At 35.0% G+C, this 15,379-nt stretch overlaps 3 protein-coding genes across 4 annotated transcripts; 2 read left to right on the plus strand and 1 right to left on the minus strand.

Moving 5' to 3' along the window:
• LOC121755501 (serine/threonine-protein kinase AFC2-like) lies at positions 1 to 3,533 on the plus strand. Of its 2 annotated transcripts, none has more exons than XM_042150797.1 (11): positions 1 to 194; positions 843 to 1,032; positions 1,352 to 1,378; positions 1,461 to 1,614; positions 1,707 to 1,755; positions 1,849 to 1,963; positions 2,132 to 2,223; positions 2,343 to 2,502; positions 2,611 to 2,675; positions 2,751 to 2,848; positions 2,931 to 3,533. In XM_042150797.1, the coding sequence occupies exons 1-11, from the start codon at positions 102 to 104 to the stop codon at positions 3,181 to 3,183; spliced, it is 1,296 nt and encodes a 431-aa protein (XP_042006731.1). In that variant the 5' UTR covers positions 1 to 101; the 3' UTR covers positions 3,184 to 3,533. The 2 variants fall into 2 exon arrangements, with proteins under 2 accessions (XP_042006731.1, XP_042006732.1); XM_042150798.1 differs by having other exon boundaries at positions 2,611 to 2,660.
• Positions 3,534 to 5,553: 2,020 nt separating this feature from the next.
• Positions 5,554 to 7,678, plus strand: LOC121754155 (manganese-dependent ADP-ribose/CDP-alcohol diphosphatase-like). The gene is made up of 2 exons (XM_042149504.1): positions 5,554 to 5,763; positions 6,517 to 7,678. Exon 2 carries the CDS (start codon positions 6,537 to 6,539, stop codon positions 7,497 to 7,499), a length of 963 nt encoding a protein of 320 aa, XP_042005438.1. The 5' UTR covers positions 5,554 to 5,763; positions 6,517 to 6,536; the 3' UTR covers positions 7,500 to 7,678.
• A 1,278-nt stretch (positions 7,679 to 8,956) lies between these two features.
• On the minus strand, positions 8,957 to 10,042 carry LOC121753777 (high-affinity nitrate transporter 3.1-like). Its single transcript, XM_042149028.1, has 2 exons — positions 9,717 to 10,042; positions 8,957 to 9,591 (listed from the first exon to the last, which is right to left on the minus strand). Exons 1-2 carry the CDS (start codon positions 9,841 to 9,843, stop codon positions 9,113 to 9,115), a joined length of 606 nt encoding a protein of 201 aa, XP_042004962.1. The 5' UTR covers positions 9,844 to 10,042; the 3' UTR covers positions 8,957 to 9,112.
• Between the last annotated feature and the right edge of the window lie 5,337 nt (positions 10,043 to 15,379).

The following is a 15,379-nucleotide window of genomic DNA, read 5'->3' on the forward strand; positions in this document are numbered from 1 at the left end:
TCTTTTTATTATCTGTCCAGTTTTCTCTCTCTTCAAACCCTAGACTTTTTTTCTCTCAAAAATTATTCTCTTTCTAGAATTTCGTCTTCTATTTTTTTGTGATGGAAACGGAACGCGTGACTGAACTGACCATGGATCGCCGACCGAGAAAGAGGCCACGTTTGGGCTGGGATGTTCTTCCTCAAGGTCCTCAGGTAATTATTTCGATCAGATCTTTGAATTCCTTTCCCTTTGGTCTCGTTATCTTGTTTATTTTTTTGTAGATCTGATGGAAAATTATGATTTGTATGGGATCGGGTATGAATTGATTGTTTTATCTATAATTCGTGGTTCCTGGATGCATATTATTGTATGTCTGTTAATTGGTTCATGAGTTTTGTGGTTTTTATGGGATCAGCTATGAATTGATTGTTTTATCTATAATTCGTCGTTCCTGGATGCATATTTTTGTATGTCTGTTAATTTTTTCATGAGTTTTGTGGTTTTTGTTATTTTTTAATTTCTATGATTTCGAGTGGTTTAATTGTGTAATTAGATTTTTTAATCCAGATGAATTGGTTTTCTTTGTCTGTTTTATGAGTTAGAGTTATAAATCGAACTGCTGTCGATTTTAATGGCTATGTATAAAAGTCTGCTGATTTCATTTTTCATTAAGTTTTTCATAGTCTTATTGAACTTTTAATTTTAAGATGAATAACTCTTACGAAATATATTTCCTTCTTTTAGTTCTTGGTTTTGTTGTGTGGGAGATTGTGTTGGTATGGTACTTGTGGTACGGAGGAGGTAAACAAAATAAGTTATTTTTTACGATGAGGAAAATGTGAATGGATGGCTGTGTGTAGGCTCAGCTAGGATTATTTCCTGAACAAGAGATTGGAAACGTGACGAGCTATGCACCTTCAAGAGCCATCTGGGACCAATCTAGTTCTCTGTTTGTTAAGGGCTTGGCTCAAAATGGTTCTCCCCCGTTGCGAGAAGATGACAAAGATGGGCATTATATGTTTGCTATTGGAGATAATCTAACTTCTCGCTGTAACTACCTTCACTACCATAAGAACATATTCCTCATGTCATTGCTTTTGTTGTTTTCTTGTGCCTGTGTGGATTAGTGATGTTTTCCTTAACTTCAGAGTTTGGATTGGGATTTTATTTTGAATAGATGTAATTCCATTTTAGATTACTGTTCCAATATAAGCATAATTTAGTCTCAAAAGATGGAAATGATTTCTTTGTATTGATGAAGTAAAAGATATTGTGGTTTTTTTCAATTTTTATATAGCTGATGCATCATGCACTTGTGTACATAATGTTATATCTTTGTGCTGATGTTTTTTCATATCAATTTTTGCAGATAAGATTCACAGTAAGATGGGTGAAGGTAAGTTACTACAATTCATATATTGATTTTCTACTCATGTTTTGTGTTACTTGCCTTTTCTAATTAAGAATGTTCAATTCAGGTACCTTTGGCCAGGTTTTGGAATGCTGGGATAGGGAGAAAAAGGAAATGGTAGCCGTTAAAATTGTTCGTGGAATCAAGAAGTACCGTGAAGCAGCAATGATTGAGATTGATGTGCTCCAACAACTTGGTAGACAGGACAAAGGTGGCAACCGGTGAGTTCTTATTTTGCACTTTATGATGACTTTGGCACTCTTTTGGCCTTTTGTGAATGATTGCAGAGGTTGAACAAGTTTATTCCTTGCAGTTGTGTTCAAATACGGAACTGGTTTGACTATCGTAACCATATCTGTATTGTAAGTATATAATTGATTTGGTGGATTCATTTCCCCAACCTAACAAATATTATGGGAGTTAAAGTTGTCCATGGGCTTAAATGGTTTCAACAGGTCTTTGAGAAGCTTGGACCAAGCTTATACGATTTCCTACGCAAAAACAATTATCGCTCATTTCCCATTGATCTTGTCCGTGAGATTGGAAGACAACTGTTGGATTGTGTAGCATGTGTGTAAATAGTTTCTCCCATTAGCAAAACTTTAGTCTTACATATTTTCTGCATGGATGAATCACCCTTCTGCATTAGTTATGATTTCTTTCACTTTACCTTGATAGGTATAAGCATTCTTATTTGGTGTTGTCCTTTTTTTGTTGAATCTTTTTCTATCACCTCAGTTATGCATGATTTGCACCTCATCCACACGGATCTGAAGCCTGAAAATATTCTTCTAGTCTCACCAGATTACATAAAGGTTCCTGATTACAAGGTAGCGTGTGTGATCTTTTATTGAGTATGCTTTGGGAAGTGGATATTTATTTGCACTATTTGCTTAGATTTTATTTCTTCAATGGTGTTTGTTTATTGTGTTCTTACTTCTGTAATCAGGGTCTTTCGAGGTCATCACCCAAGGATAGTTCATATTACAAGAGAATTCCAAAGTCTAGTGCTATCAAGGTAATAGATTTTGGTAGCACGACATATGACAGGCAGGACCAGTCATACATTGTTTCTACTCGACATTACCGAGCTCCTGAGGTTATCCTAGGTATTGTATTTAGTAAATAATCCCTGTATTTGGATTTCCTCATTTACTATAATATTTTTTCTTTTGCATGATTTTCTGAACTCTTTTATTTGATTTTTGTCTGTGTAGGTTTGGGATGGTCTTACCCTTGTGATGTATGGAGTGTAGGCTGCATCCTGGTGGAGCTCTGCTCAGTATGCTGTCATACCAGCTTATGTTCCTATTAATTTTATGCGACTTCTTAACCGTTACCCTGTAACTGCTTGTAGGGTGAAGCATTGTTCCAAACGCATGAAAATTTGGAGCACCTTGCAATGATGGAAAGGGTTCTTGGACCACTGCCCCAACATATGCTAAAGAAAGCAGAGTAAGCCCATGCATATCCTTCATGGTGGTGTAATTAATATGAAAGCAATTGCTAATATTTTGTTTGGTACGTTGTATTCCAGCCGACATGCTGAGAAGTATGTTAGGAGGGGTAGGTTAGATTGGCCAGAGGGAGCAGCATCCAGAGATAGTATCAAATCTGTATTGAAGTTGCCTAGGCTTCAAAATTTGATCATGCAACATGTAGATCACTCAGCTGGAGATCTAATTAGTCTATTACAAGGACTACTGAAGTACGAACCCTCTGAAAGATTGTCAGCTGAGGATGCCCTACGGCACCCTTTCTTTACAAGGGACCATCTGAGGAGATACTGAAATTGTTGCATGATATGGAGCTGGAGTGGTGGGGAGCTGATTGATGTGTGTCGGGCCAAGCCGTCAAGGTGCATGAATGGGATGCAGACGAGATATGGTGCTCTAATGATGACAGCACCCTTGTATATAGATCCACATTGGGGGAGTGGTTGAAGCCTTGAATCTCCCCTTCATCTCCCTTGGTCTTGTAATGGCCTTTTGGCTAGTTGTGATTTTTTATTAATCTGATTCGCATGAGGTGTTGAATTCTTATAACTATAGAGAGAGATTTTACTAACCGTCTGTGGCTTTGGTCTATCTGTATGATCTGTATCCAATAAAAGAAGTTTACAAATCACGGTTTCAGTTTATACAAGTGTTGTCTTGTATGTTTTTGTGTCATGAACATGAATTCCGCTACCCCAGGCGAATGATCGTTACCAATTGTGAGCCAGTGCAACAATGGTAATATAGAGGCTTATCTTTTGAGCAAGGAACAAATCCAGCGTAAACGAGTTGAATTTCGCTATCGTTTCATAGTATGTATTGATTTGTACTCACGTTATCCTCATTAGGGAATGAGTTTTAGTGAATCATAAATCTAACTTCTTCTACCAGTTCACAGAAGAATAAGGATTAGATTCTAATACATAATGACTAATTTGGTGGAGTATTAAAGACTTCGTAATTACTTTTATCATTCTGAGGTGGAATTCACTCATATGCACCTAAAGGTTTAACAACGTTGGATTTGGCTAGTGGTGAACATTCGGATTTTGGATTGAATTTTATGTAAAATGTATGCGATCCAATACGAATTGTCCAAAATACAAATCCAAAAATTTGAAATATGAAATCCAATCTGATCCGAAAAAATAAAAATCCAATATCAGAATTTGAAAATCTAATGTACCAAACACAAACTGTTCAACATTAAGATTTTATATTTATTAGGTTTATAATTATAATATATGGAAAAGATACTGTGATTTTGGATTTCAGATTATTCTTATATATGTAATAATATTATAAATACATTTCGGATTTCAGATTACTTCTCATTTTAAACTATCTATCTAGATCCGATCCGAACATCCAAAATTAATAGTAGTTAATTAGATTCCAATCCAAACTAAAATCTACAAAAACCGAATCGAATAGTCCCTTTGTTCCAAAAAAAACATTTGGGACGACACGTGAATAATTAGTAAAGTAGGAAAAATGAAGAAAAGTGTAGTTAAAATAGTGTTAGTAGATAGTGTGACCCGCATTAATATTGGTGTTAATGATAGACCCTATTGGTATATGTTATAAATAAACTATTGTACATGAGTAATGAGTTTGGAAGAACTTTCGATTAATGGAAATGATATATTTTTATGAGACGAACGAAAAAGGAAAATGTCGGATGGAGGAGGTAGTATTAAATTATGGTTTGGTTTGAATCAAATTTTCAGATTCGAATAATTTCCTCACCCCTAGATTTAACTATATTAAATAGGGTGGCAAATTGTGCTGATTTGGTCGTTATTGGGTTAATCTGATAACGACCCAACCCAATAAGGTCTAACCCGAACCCGACCTGTTAAGGAAACTGCAAATTAGAACACGAACCCGACCTGCTACCCTCAAATCTGAACACGACCTGAACCCGACACGAACCCGTTAACGATACGATATAATATGGGTAGACACGACACGATAACGACCTGAACCCAATATTACAAGATTAAAACATGGTATTACACGATTAAATCTAATTTTAAACATGACTTATATGATAAAAATCAATTTTTCAAGATTTAAACCCGATTTACAACAAATTAAATAACTAAACTAAAGCATTATTTTTTAAAAATAATATCATAAATAATAAAAATAATAATATTATTTCTTAATGGGTTATCCGTATCCAACCCAAACCCAACCTGAAATTTTCAGGTTCATAACGGGTCAACTCAATAAGGACACGAACCCATTAAGGTGTAACCAAAACCCATTATTTTTGTGTGTATTCGTGTTGGATAAAAAATTGTCAGTCATAATATTAAACCATTGTATGAAATGAATGGAAAAACGAAATAATCAATTAATGTTTTTTTCTAGATTTTCAATTTTATCTAGTAAACCCCTCAACATAAAGCAGTCTACCTTTATTCGGCTCATTAGCGTATAATTTAATTAAACTAGATTGGATATAGCTCAAGTGATGTTATTATATCCAGTAGACAATAGCACTTTAAAAAATAATAAATGCTGAAAGTAATACGCAAACAGAATAACTTTATATTTGCATAAACTCGTGATAGGCAATTTATTTTGTTGCTTAATAAATGAAACCATATTCACATTTAATTCAGCTACATTAGATCTAATAGGAGCTGGGCTCAACTCAAATTCATAAATATTGTTTACTAATAAATCTGTATATCATTCCATTGGAATCAAATTTAGGTAACCAACCACAGCACGCGGCATATATTGAGGGATCAACGTCGTTCGACGCCTTCACATATACATACATATATATTCCGACGCTGCCACCTTGTCTTCCCCCCTCTCTTCAATCTCAGCAGTTCCAGCTTTGATTTCTGGAGAAGGGTGCGTTTTTTCCCCTCCGATTTGATTTTCATGCATTCTTTTTCTCTCACCATATTCTTGCCTGTTTTGTGTTTGGGACAATGCTGCTTCTGAATTTTTTTCATGACGATTTCAAGCTTATTGGTGAAGAATTTGATGAATTGTACATTGAATTTTTATGTTGTTGAGGGGAGGAATTAATTATGTGATTTATTTGTTGGTTTATTAACAATTGTTTCTTTGTGTGTTTGTTTGTTTGTTTATATTATTCCCCCCTTTTGTGCCCTCATTTTCTAATCTCTGTTGAATTGAAAACTGCTGCAATCAACATTATGAACTCTAGAATCATATATTGAGGAAAATAATGATAATCAAATCAATATTAGCCAATTTTCTCTTCAAGCCTTACATTTTTGTTACATTGTTTCCATTTTTCTTTTCTATTTTAGAATGTGGATCCAATCATAGGCGGTTCTGTTCTGATGCAAAATAATCTGTAGTTATAGCAGTGGCCCCCTTTTGGTTGGAAATTCTTATTGAATTAATATCATAATTGACTACTTCAAATGCAGTCTATTTTCTAGTGTATCTGATGAAATCAAGAATAGTTTGTGCCGAAGGTGCAGGGATTCTGTAGAAATACACTCTGTAAAAATGTTCAAAATTTTGAGCATGTAATCTTTCTTCCATCTCTATATGTATTAGTTGTGAAGTTGAGTTTGTTGCAAATTTTCAAGATAACATCAACAATCACTATATGTTTCATTTTTCAAGGCACTCTTTTTTGCTGCTCAATGGGTTATGCAGAAGAGCTTATCACGTTAGAAGGAGAAGAGCCTCTGGCTTCCTTTGGGGTAATAACTGATGTTCAGTATGCTGACATCCCAGATGGCGTCTCGTTTCTTGGTGTCCCCCGCTACTACAGGCACAGCATCAACGTGCTGCAGAGAGCAGTCAAGAAATGGAACAAAGAGAAGGTGGACTTTGTGATCAATTTTGGGGACATGGTTGATGGATACTGCCCCAAAGATCAATCTCTAGCTGCTGTCAAGGATATTGTCAATGAATTCAGCCTCTTCAATGGCCCAGTATATCACTTGATAGGCAACCACTGTCTGTACAATCTCCCACGCGACACATTGCTACCTATGCTTAACATCCCTCCAAGTGATCTTCATGCCTATTACGACTTCTCCCCTGTTCCAGAGTACAGATTTGTGGTTCTTGATGGCTATGACATAAGTGCCATTGGTTGGCCTGAGGATCATCCAAATGCAGTGAAGGCAGTCAATTTTCTTTGGGAGAGAAATCCAAATTCAGACAAGAATAGCCCTAATGGACTTCTTGGAAGGGACAGGAGGTTCCTCATGTTCAACGGGGCAGTAGGGAAAGATCAGCTTGAGTGGCTGGATGGAGTCCTTCAAGATGCAACGAGCTTGAACCAGAAGGTGGTCATCTGCTCCCATCTGCCTTTGGATCCCAACGCTTCGTCTAATGAGGCGTTGCTGTGGAACTACAACGAGGTGATGGACTTGATACACCGGTATGATTGTGTGAAGGTTTGCCTTTCAGGGCATGATCACAAGGGGGGTTACTCGGTGGACTCCCATGGGGTCCACCACCGGATCCTTGAGGCCGCGTTGGAGTGCCCCCCGGGGACCAATGCTTTCGGGCACATTGATCTGTACCCCAATGGTTTGCTGCTGTCCGGTACTGATAGAATGGAGACTCAAGAGATAATTTACAGTCGCTGCTAGTCGATCACACCCTGATGTTTTTTATGTCTTATGTTGTGTTGTTTGAGGACTGATGATCTGTGATTGATCCATGTGAATATACATGATTCTTGATTTCTTCTTGAATAGTGCTGTTGATAATCTAGTCTTTACATAGGACCATTTCTAAATGCTCTCGTTGTGCACAGTTTGAAGCTTAACCTTTTCTCTGTTTTTGTGATACTATATTCTAATGGAAAGGGTAGAAGCTATTGATTTCATGTATTCGAGTGTTGATGAACTTGAATTTCATTGCTATTTTTGCCAATATTTGAGTTATTAAGAATACACTTGTTTCTGATGATTTGTGTATAGCTTTGTAAATGAAGGAAAGATTTCCAAGTAAAGTAAAAAACCATTCACAACATATTTTTATCTTATTGCGTGTAGTAGTACTGCATCTCCATCATCCTTAGTGCTATGCACTTGACTTTGCATATTCTATTTGACTTGTTTTATCATAATTATATCAACAACTGAATATTCTAATTCTCGATTCACATGATTCGTGATCACAAAGCTAGTTTGTTTAAAAAAACTAAATAAATTCATAAAGAAGAAATACTTTCTCGCAAATAACGCATGAGATTCACTTGAATGGTTGAATCCTCTTTGGCAATTTTACCTTTTCACAACTTTTTTCTTTAGTGGTTAAAATTAATGGTTGTAATCACTTTAGAAATATATTTTCAAATAAAATTTAGAAAAAATATTCTCAGGCTATCACTATTCCTTTTTTGTCAAATGTACCTGTCATAATAAATATTGCATCAAAAGTTATAGTAATCGAATTGGCATTCTCATCGTCATTGACTTACGGAAATAGCCACGTTCCTTCCTATATTCAATGGGTGTACGAAGAATATGTACATTAGTATATATATATGGCCCACTTAAAAAAGTACTATGTGCAATGAAATACTTTTAACAATTTCGTTGACAATTTTAGATAATCAAGATTGAATATTAGCTAAAATATCATGTTGTGTATACTACAATCCATCTCCACTCCTTTATACTCCCTCCGTCCCGCACTACTCGCACTTATTTCCTTTTTAGGCGTCCCAAGTTACTTGCACTCTTTCCATTTCTAGTAAAAAATTTCACCTACAGCCGTCATTTTTGACTTTCCTATACACTCATTCCTTAATCTCCGAGCCGAAAAGGAAATGAGCGAGTAGCCCGGGACGGAGGGAGTATTTGATATGAGATTTTATTCAAGAAAAGAATAAAACCTAAAACCTCAGAAACCATCGCCCAAATTTTTGGACCAAGCCTCGTTATAATCTTCACAACAAAGATGAAGCCAAAATAAAAACAACACTAATTAATTAAAAGAAAAATCAATCCCATCAAGTATCCACCACTCCCCATCAATAATCGAAGATAGTCCAAGACAAAATGCCATAGCATGGGATTGGAAAAGGCGTAAAAATAAATTAAAATTCAACATCACAAACCTCTTAAAATTCAACTTTTATGCATCACACAATGATTCTATCTCCCAAGAATCACTCTTACACTACACAAATCACTAAGCCACACCTCATTCTTCCCCCCACATTACACAAATTAAAAATAAAAGTTAAATAAAATCAGTTGGAGGCCTTAGCCTTCCTCTTCTCCATGAAGAAGAATCCAAAGAGCGACACAACCGAGAAGGCGGAGAAGCAAACCGAGGCGATGTCGAGCGACACGTGGCGGCCCGTGACAGCCTCGACGGAGAAGAGGTTGGCGGACTTCTCGGCGTTGGTGGTCTGGCCGTAGCCGACCTGCTCGCCGGCAGCGTTGTAGACGTAAGCCCTGATGAAGTAGGTGGCGGTGGGCACGTCCCTCTTGACGGTGTAGGTGACGGAGTTGTCGGAGGCGGAGTAGGGCCTCTCCACGATGGTGTGCTGGCACGTCTTGTCCTTCTTCAAGAGGTCCACCGTCTTCCTCCACCCACGGTCCTTCTGGCTCACCGGAGCGTAGCACAGCTGCACCTTCACCGTCTTGTAGCTCGACTCTGTCCCCGCGGGATAGGTCGTGTTCACTTTCCACGACACCGTTATCTTGCCTTCTCCCGCCTTCAGTACTGCATAATCATGGTAACATAATTGTTAAGATCATCGACTGGATATTAGTTTGATACTGTCCTCTTTAAGCCAAGTCTGCACGGATTTGTTTAGAAAAAGGACTCAGACTAATTAGGAGAGTTACCTTCGCCGGCTTTGACTGAAGCGTCGAGGTCAAGGGTTCTCTGGAGAGAAGAGAAGGTGATGGCGTAGCAAGAGGCGGCCAAGCACGAAAGCAAGACGGTTGCAACGATAGCTCTGTTGATCGCCATTTGAAGAAAGTGATGTTGCAGAGGAGGTTGGAGGCTGATTGTGAGGAGTTGAAGATGGGATGGAAGATAAAGAATGGATTGGTTTATATAGATGGGAACATATAAATATCTTTTCACATTCAAATCAAACTTAACCCTCAAAAAAGTCAAACACTATAATCCAACTTGAATATATGTGTTAGTGGTAGTGATTAACAAGAACTGATGAAGAAATATGGGTGATGATCGAAGTTTTTCATTTATTTTATTGTGAGGGTGGCCCGAAGGTATATTCAAGAGCTATATGCGTGTGACTGTTTTCCTATGTGTAGTTAACTTGGCTTATTAATACATTCTTGTTTTGGTTGTTTTATGAACTGGAGGTGTGTGGGATACTTGCTGTAAATAATCATGATACTCATTTTGTACTTTTTTTGTAGTTGATACTATCCAAATATTTTCCCCCCACATATGGAATTTGTATCCATGAGTCGGCCCATCATAATTAAATTACAAGAGGTTAGATGAACAAATTAGTTTATTTGAATAACTCAGATAAGCTTGCAAATGTTGAAGTTGGTTTATGTGTTGTTATTTGATGAATACTATATGAACATTTGCAAATAAAGAAAATTATTGTGCGAGATGTATTCACTGTCCAACTCTCTCGTATGTATCTCTAAAGCAAATAAATACTACTCCACTATTAATAATAAAAGAAAGAAGACACCCTCCTTAATTAGTTATAAATGAAATGAATAAATTTTAATTAATAATTACCTAAACCTGAAAATATAACCGTATACATCACACGTTCCTTTTCATGAAAAATAAAAGTCGTCTAATTAGACCATATAAAGCAAAAAACTGTAGGAAGTAATTCAACCGTAGGTTTAATTGATTAATGCCATGTGATAATATAGCTAGATTAATTGTTAGAGCATTTGCAATGGTGGCCGATCGCTTCTCATTTGCGCCCGTCGGCCTCCACTTCGGAGGGAGGGCCGATCTCCCTTCTCCAATGCATCCCCCCATGCCCGATCAATCGGCCCAGCCAATATCCCATTTTTCTTTTTCTTTTTTAATTTAATTCATTTTTAATCTAGTATATATACCTAGGGCAGGCAAAATATATCGTAATACCGAAATACCGCACTTATCGTACCGAAAAAATACCGAATTTGCGGTATACCGCAAGTTGCGGTACGGTATGATACCGTACCGATATCTATCGGTACGGTAAATGTATAGATTTTCCTATACCGCAATATACCGCATTTACGCTATTTGCCAAAAATTTGATTTATACGTTGTATTTAAAATTTATATAAAAAATAGTTAATATGTTAAAATCTCTAACCATACTTTCATATTTTAGTTCAACCGCCCCCAAGCCCAAACATACATATGCAAAGATGCAAATCAAGTCCACTGTATAGATTTGATTATGGTGTAGTTTTAATCTTTTGGAAATTATTTAAATAAGTGAAATTTTATTTTAAATATTTGGCTATAATAGAATTTTTTTGGAATGAAACACAAGTATTACGGTAGGTCATACCTTATTCTGGTATACCGTACTCGATATGCCATACCTTATTTCGGTATAATATAAAAGTACGGTATACAGCAATACGGTATGGTATACCGCATAGACGGTATGGTAACGGTATAAAAAATAATCATACCGAATTTTGCGGTATACCGCAATGAGGTATACCGAAAAATTCGGTAAGGTATAGGTATGATATTTTCTCATGCTGCAATTTGCGGTAGGTATGTGGTATGACATTTTGAGTGCGGTATACCGTACCGTGCCACCCCTATATATACCTTATTCCCCATCAATTCACATTCATCCCTTTCCAATCTCAATTTCAATTTTACTTCTCTCCACGGTGATATGAACTTCAGCAATTTTACATCAATTCACATTTTATCTATCTTAATGTTTTTTTTTTGTTTTTTTAATATAGGATGTTTTATTTTGTTTTTAATAAATTTTTTTTTGTATATTACGTTGTCTTTAATTTACACCAACAATTGAAAGTGAAATATATAAAAATAATGATGATTTGGAAATAAAATGGGCCCTGAGATAGACTCTGGGATGAGCTCTCATTGCATGGAGATAGGCTCTGAGATTAGTGACGAAGCCAAGATTTTTTACCTGGGGGGCCCAAAAAATGTTTATAATTGTGAGCTATTTTTTACATCGACATTAATATCCCCGTAAACAACTGCACCATAAGTGGAAGGAATAGTGAGGGATGGAGATGGTAATGAAATAAATACTAGTGATAGAAACTAGAGATATATACAACAACTTTAGTAAAAATCAATCCCGACATCAAAATTGCACAATGTCTTGAAAATGACCGTATTTGCATCTTATATACTATTAATAACATTTCTTATTAACGATTATAAATCGTAACATCAAATAAAGCATATAATATCATTTTTCACACATATTCATTATTCAAAAGCTTATAGTATCCTTTCGGTAGAGCTCTTCATGTTTTTCGATTAATTTATATTTCAAATTAACCAAATATTTGTGATTTAAAAAGTAGACTAACAATGTACTTATGTTTTAAAATAATTACTACATTTATTATTCATAAAATTTTTTAAAAATAGACTAGAATAATAACTAATTACTATAGTGAAAAAGTATTAAAAAAGTAGTCAGAATAAATAATAACTACTATAAATAAAGTGCTAAATTAAAAAATAGACTATAAACAAAGTCTAATATTTAATAAGTGATAAAGCTTTCAAAAGTCTATACAAATGGTATATATTAAGATTCAAGAGTAATTGAAATGAGCTGTTTTGAGGAAATAAAATACTACTACTAAAATAAAAAGGAACAAAAACTCTGTTGTTTCCAAGATTCAAACAACTAATTTCAGGAAAGAAAGGGGGAATATCAAACCAACTCGGCTACCAACATGTTTGTATATCTTAGGAATGTATACTCCATATATAGTAATAATTTCAATAGCTGGGGGCCCAGGCCCCAATGTGGCTTCGTCCCTGTCTGAGATGGGCTGCTGACGTGGCAGGAAAAATGGAGATATGTCACCATTGCTAATGCTCTTATATACTGTAAGAAAACTTTGAAAAGTAAGATGAAATATTAATAGCTACATAATATAGCTAGATTAATTGATTTTGTTTTGATATCACTATTTGAATTTAATTCTTGATAATTTGAAACTAAAGAAAACAAAGCCTAAGCTGTATTGTCAAAGCAAAAGGCAAGTGGGAAGTTGCAGCTCGGTGGCAGTTCAATACCCTTGTCCGTTCATATTTGTCAAAGCTCTAACCTTCTCTCTCATCAATGACGAGATTGAATGGGTCTAATTTAGCTAGATTAATTGTTATAGTATAGTGTTAAATGTTAATAATAATCAAATCACAGGTTGCTGGATTTCAAAGGCAGAAAGTGGAAAGTAATAAATGTCAAATTAATAAACAAACATCACCAGTAAACGAGGTCCGTCGATAATGTTCAGGGCATTTCCATCAGTAATTCAACAATTTTTTTCCGTCAATTTTTTCCGACAACATGATATCCGCGATAAGTTCATCTATGTTCTTCATATTTAATTGTCATAGACAACTACATAATCATATTTACACTTGATAATCATACTATCTCCTTGTAAAATATACCTTGAGCAATTATTTTTCCATTGTCAAGAGCTAATTTAGCACGCCAAAAGTCCATGCTAATAATGACGTGAATTATTCATATTCAACATGTAAAGGTTAAATACGACATTTTACCCTAGGTGATAAATTTGTAAGGCAATAAGAGAGTAGAAAATCAAGACATTTATGGAAGAAAAAATCTTTTGAGTAAACCGACAACAAAAATATCTCGCAAATGAAAAAAGAGTATGCAAAACTTTAAATTTGGTTCCGAACTTAGTCAACAAATTACTACAAAAGAAAAAGCAGCCCTAACTATGATAGTGAGTTAGTGACAAATGTAGACCTGCAATTGGATGTACGTGAAAACTGAAAAGGTTGAAATCGGAAATTACTGGTGTTCTATTATTAATTTTTGATATACCAGCTATTGACCGTATTTTTTCCTTTAATAAAGCAGTAAACGGTTGCTAGTTGGTCATCAATAATACTAATACTATATCCGTCCAAAAAAATAAATTTAATTTTACCATTTTAGACCATTAATCAAAATTAGACCAATTTCTAAATATGAAAAGTTTAACATAATTTAATACTCCTAATTAATGTGAATCTCACAATCAATTCCATTACTTCTTTTTACTCTCTCTGTCTTACTTTACAAATTACTAGTATGTATTAAAAATTAAAACTAATATTATTTACAACTTATTCTATTTAGTAGTCGGAATTTGTTAGTTCAAAAAAAAGGGTCCTCATTGTGAAAATTAGGATTATCGCTGGGCCATATTGATAGCCCATTGGGCCTTATCTAGTGTAGTCCGACTAAAATGGTGCCCAAGCTCCCTCTATAAAATGGTGCTTTTAACCTAAATCATCACGGCATCTACGTTTCCAATTCTTCCAGATCTCATACCTCTGCAAATAAATGTGGTGCATATTATCTCACTCAGTGGATTGGATGCGTCGGCAAGATTAATTTTTGCTACTTTTTGCAAATTGAAATCTCGCGATTTCAGTTTAAGTTAGTCTTACCGATGCCTCCCATACCCATGGTTGAGTTCATGTCTTCGATGATTCTGTTTTTCGGTACCGAATCTTGGATTTTAGCTCAATTTTGTTTCGTTGTTTTATAATTGGATTATTGGTTTAAGATCTCAGATTTGACCCACACTATCGTAATTGATTTATGTCACTGGATCTAAATTTGTATCACATCTAAAATTTAGTCTCTCATCTTTTTCTGGTATTCTGAAATTGGATTTTCTATTCCAATTCTAAGCTGTACGTCCAGAGTTGGAGACGAAATTCAGTGGACGTTTAATCAATACTGTACAATTATATATCTATCTACTTTTTGTTTATTTCTTAAACCTTCACTAATTAATTTCTAAGAAACTGTTTCTTAACTACTAATTCAATAATTCACCCATTACTTCACAAAATTTTGCAACCGGGGAATTCGTGGGGATCTTGGATGTTTATGTTTTTTTCTTATTTAAAAAAGTGTATTGTGAATTAATTATGTTAATAATTTCATATTGAAAATTAAATTTTTAATAAAATAGAATAAGAAAGTTAAAATACTAATTTTACGTCTAAAATGTTTAAATTCCAGTTAATTTAATGTCACTACTCTATAAATTTTAACACATTTCATTTTATACTTCCTTCGTCCCTCATTTATTGTCCACTTTTGCCATTTTCATTCATCTATCAATAATATTTCACTTTTTATCATAAATGGTAAATAAATCACATATTTCACTAATTCATTCCACTAACATTTTATTATAAAACTAATAAATACAAGTGGAATCTTTATTTCATTAACTTTTTTCAACGTACCTTTCTTTAAATTTCTTAAATTCCCATTCAGAAACGTAAGGCTGAT

Source organism: Salvia splendens, chromosome 11 (assembly GCF_004379255.2).
Source record: "Salvia splendens isolate huo1 chromosome 11, SspV2, whole genome shotgun sequence".
Lineage (NCBI taxonomy): Eukaryota > Viridiplantae > Streptophyta > Magnoliopsida > Lamiales > Lamiaceae > Salvia > Salvia splendens.

Coding starts and splice junctions, on each gene's coding strand:
- LOC121755501 (XM_042150797.1), top strand. CDS start 102: ATGGAAACGGAACGCGTGACTGAACTGACCATGGATCGCCGACCGAGA. Junction 1,615..1,706: donor CAGGACAAAGGTGGCAACCG/GTGAGTTCTTAT, acceptor TATTCCTTGCAG/TTGTGTTCAAATACGGAACT. Junction 1,756..1,848: donor ATCGTAACCATATCTGTATT/GTAAGTATATAA, acceptor TGGTTTCAACAG/GTCTTTGAGAAGCTTGGACC.
- LOC121754155 (XM_042149504.1), top strand. CDS start 6,537: ATGGGTTATGCAGAAGAGCTTATCACGTTAGAAGGAGAAGAGCCTCTG.
- LOC121753777 (XM_042149028.1), bottom strand. CDS start 9,843: ATGGCGATCAACAGAGCTATCGTTGCAACCGTCTTGCTTTCGTGCTTG. Junction 9,592..9,716: donor TTCAGTCAAAGCCGGCGAAG/GTAACTCTCCTA, acceptor ATGATTATGCAG/TACTGAAGGCGGGAGAAGGC.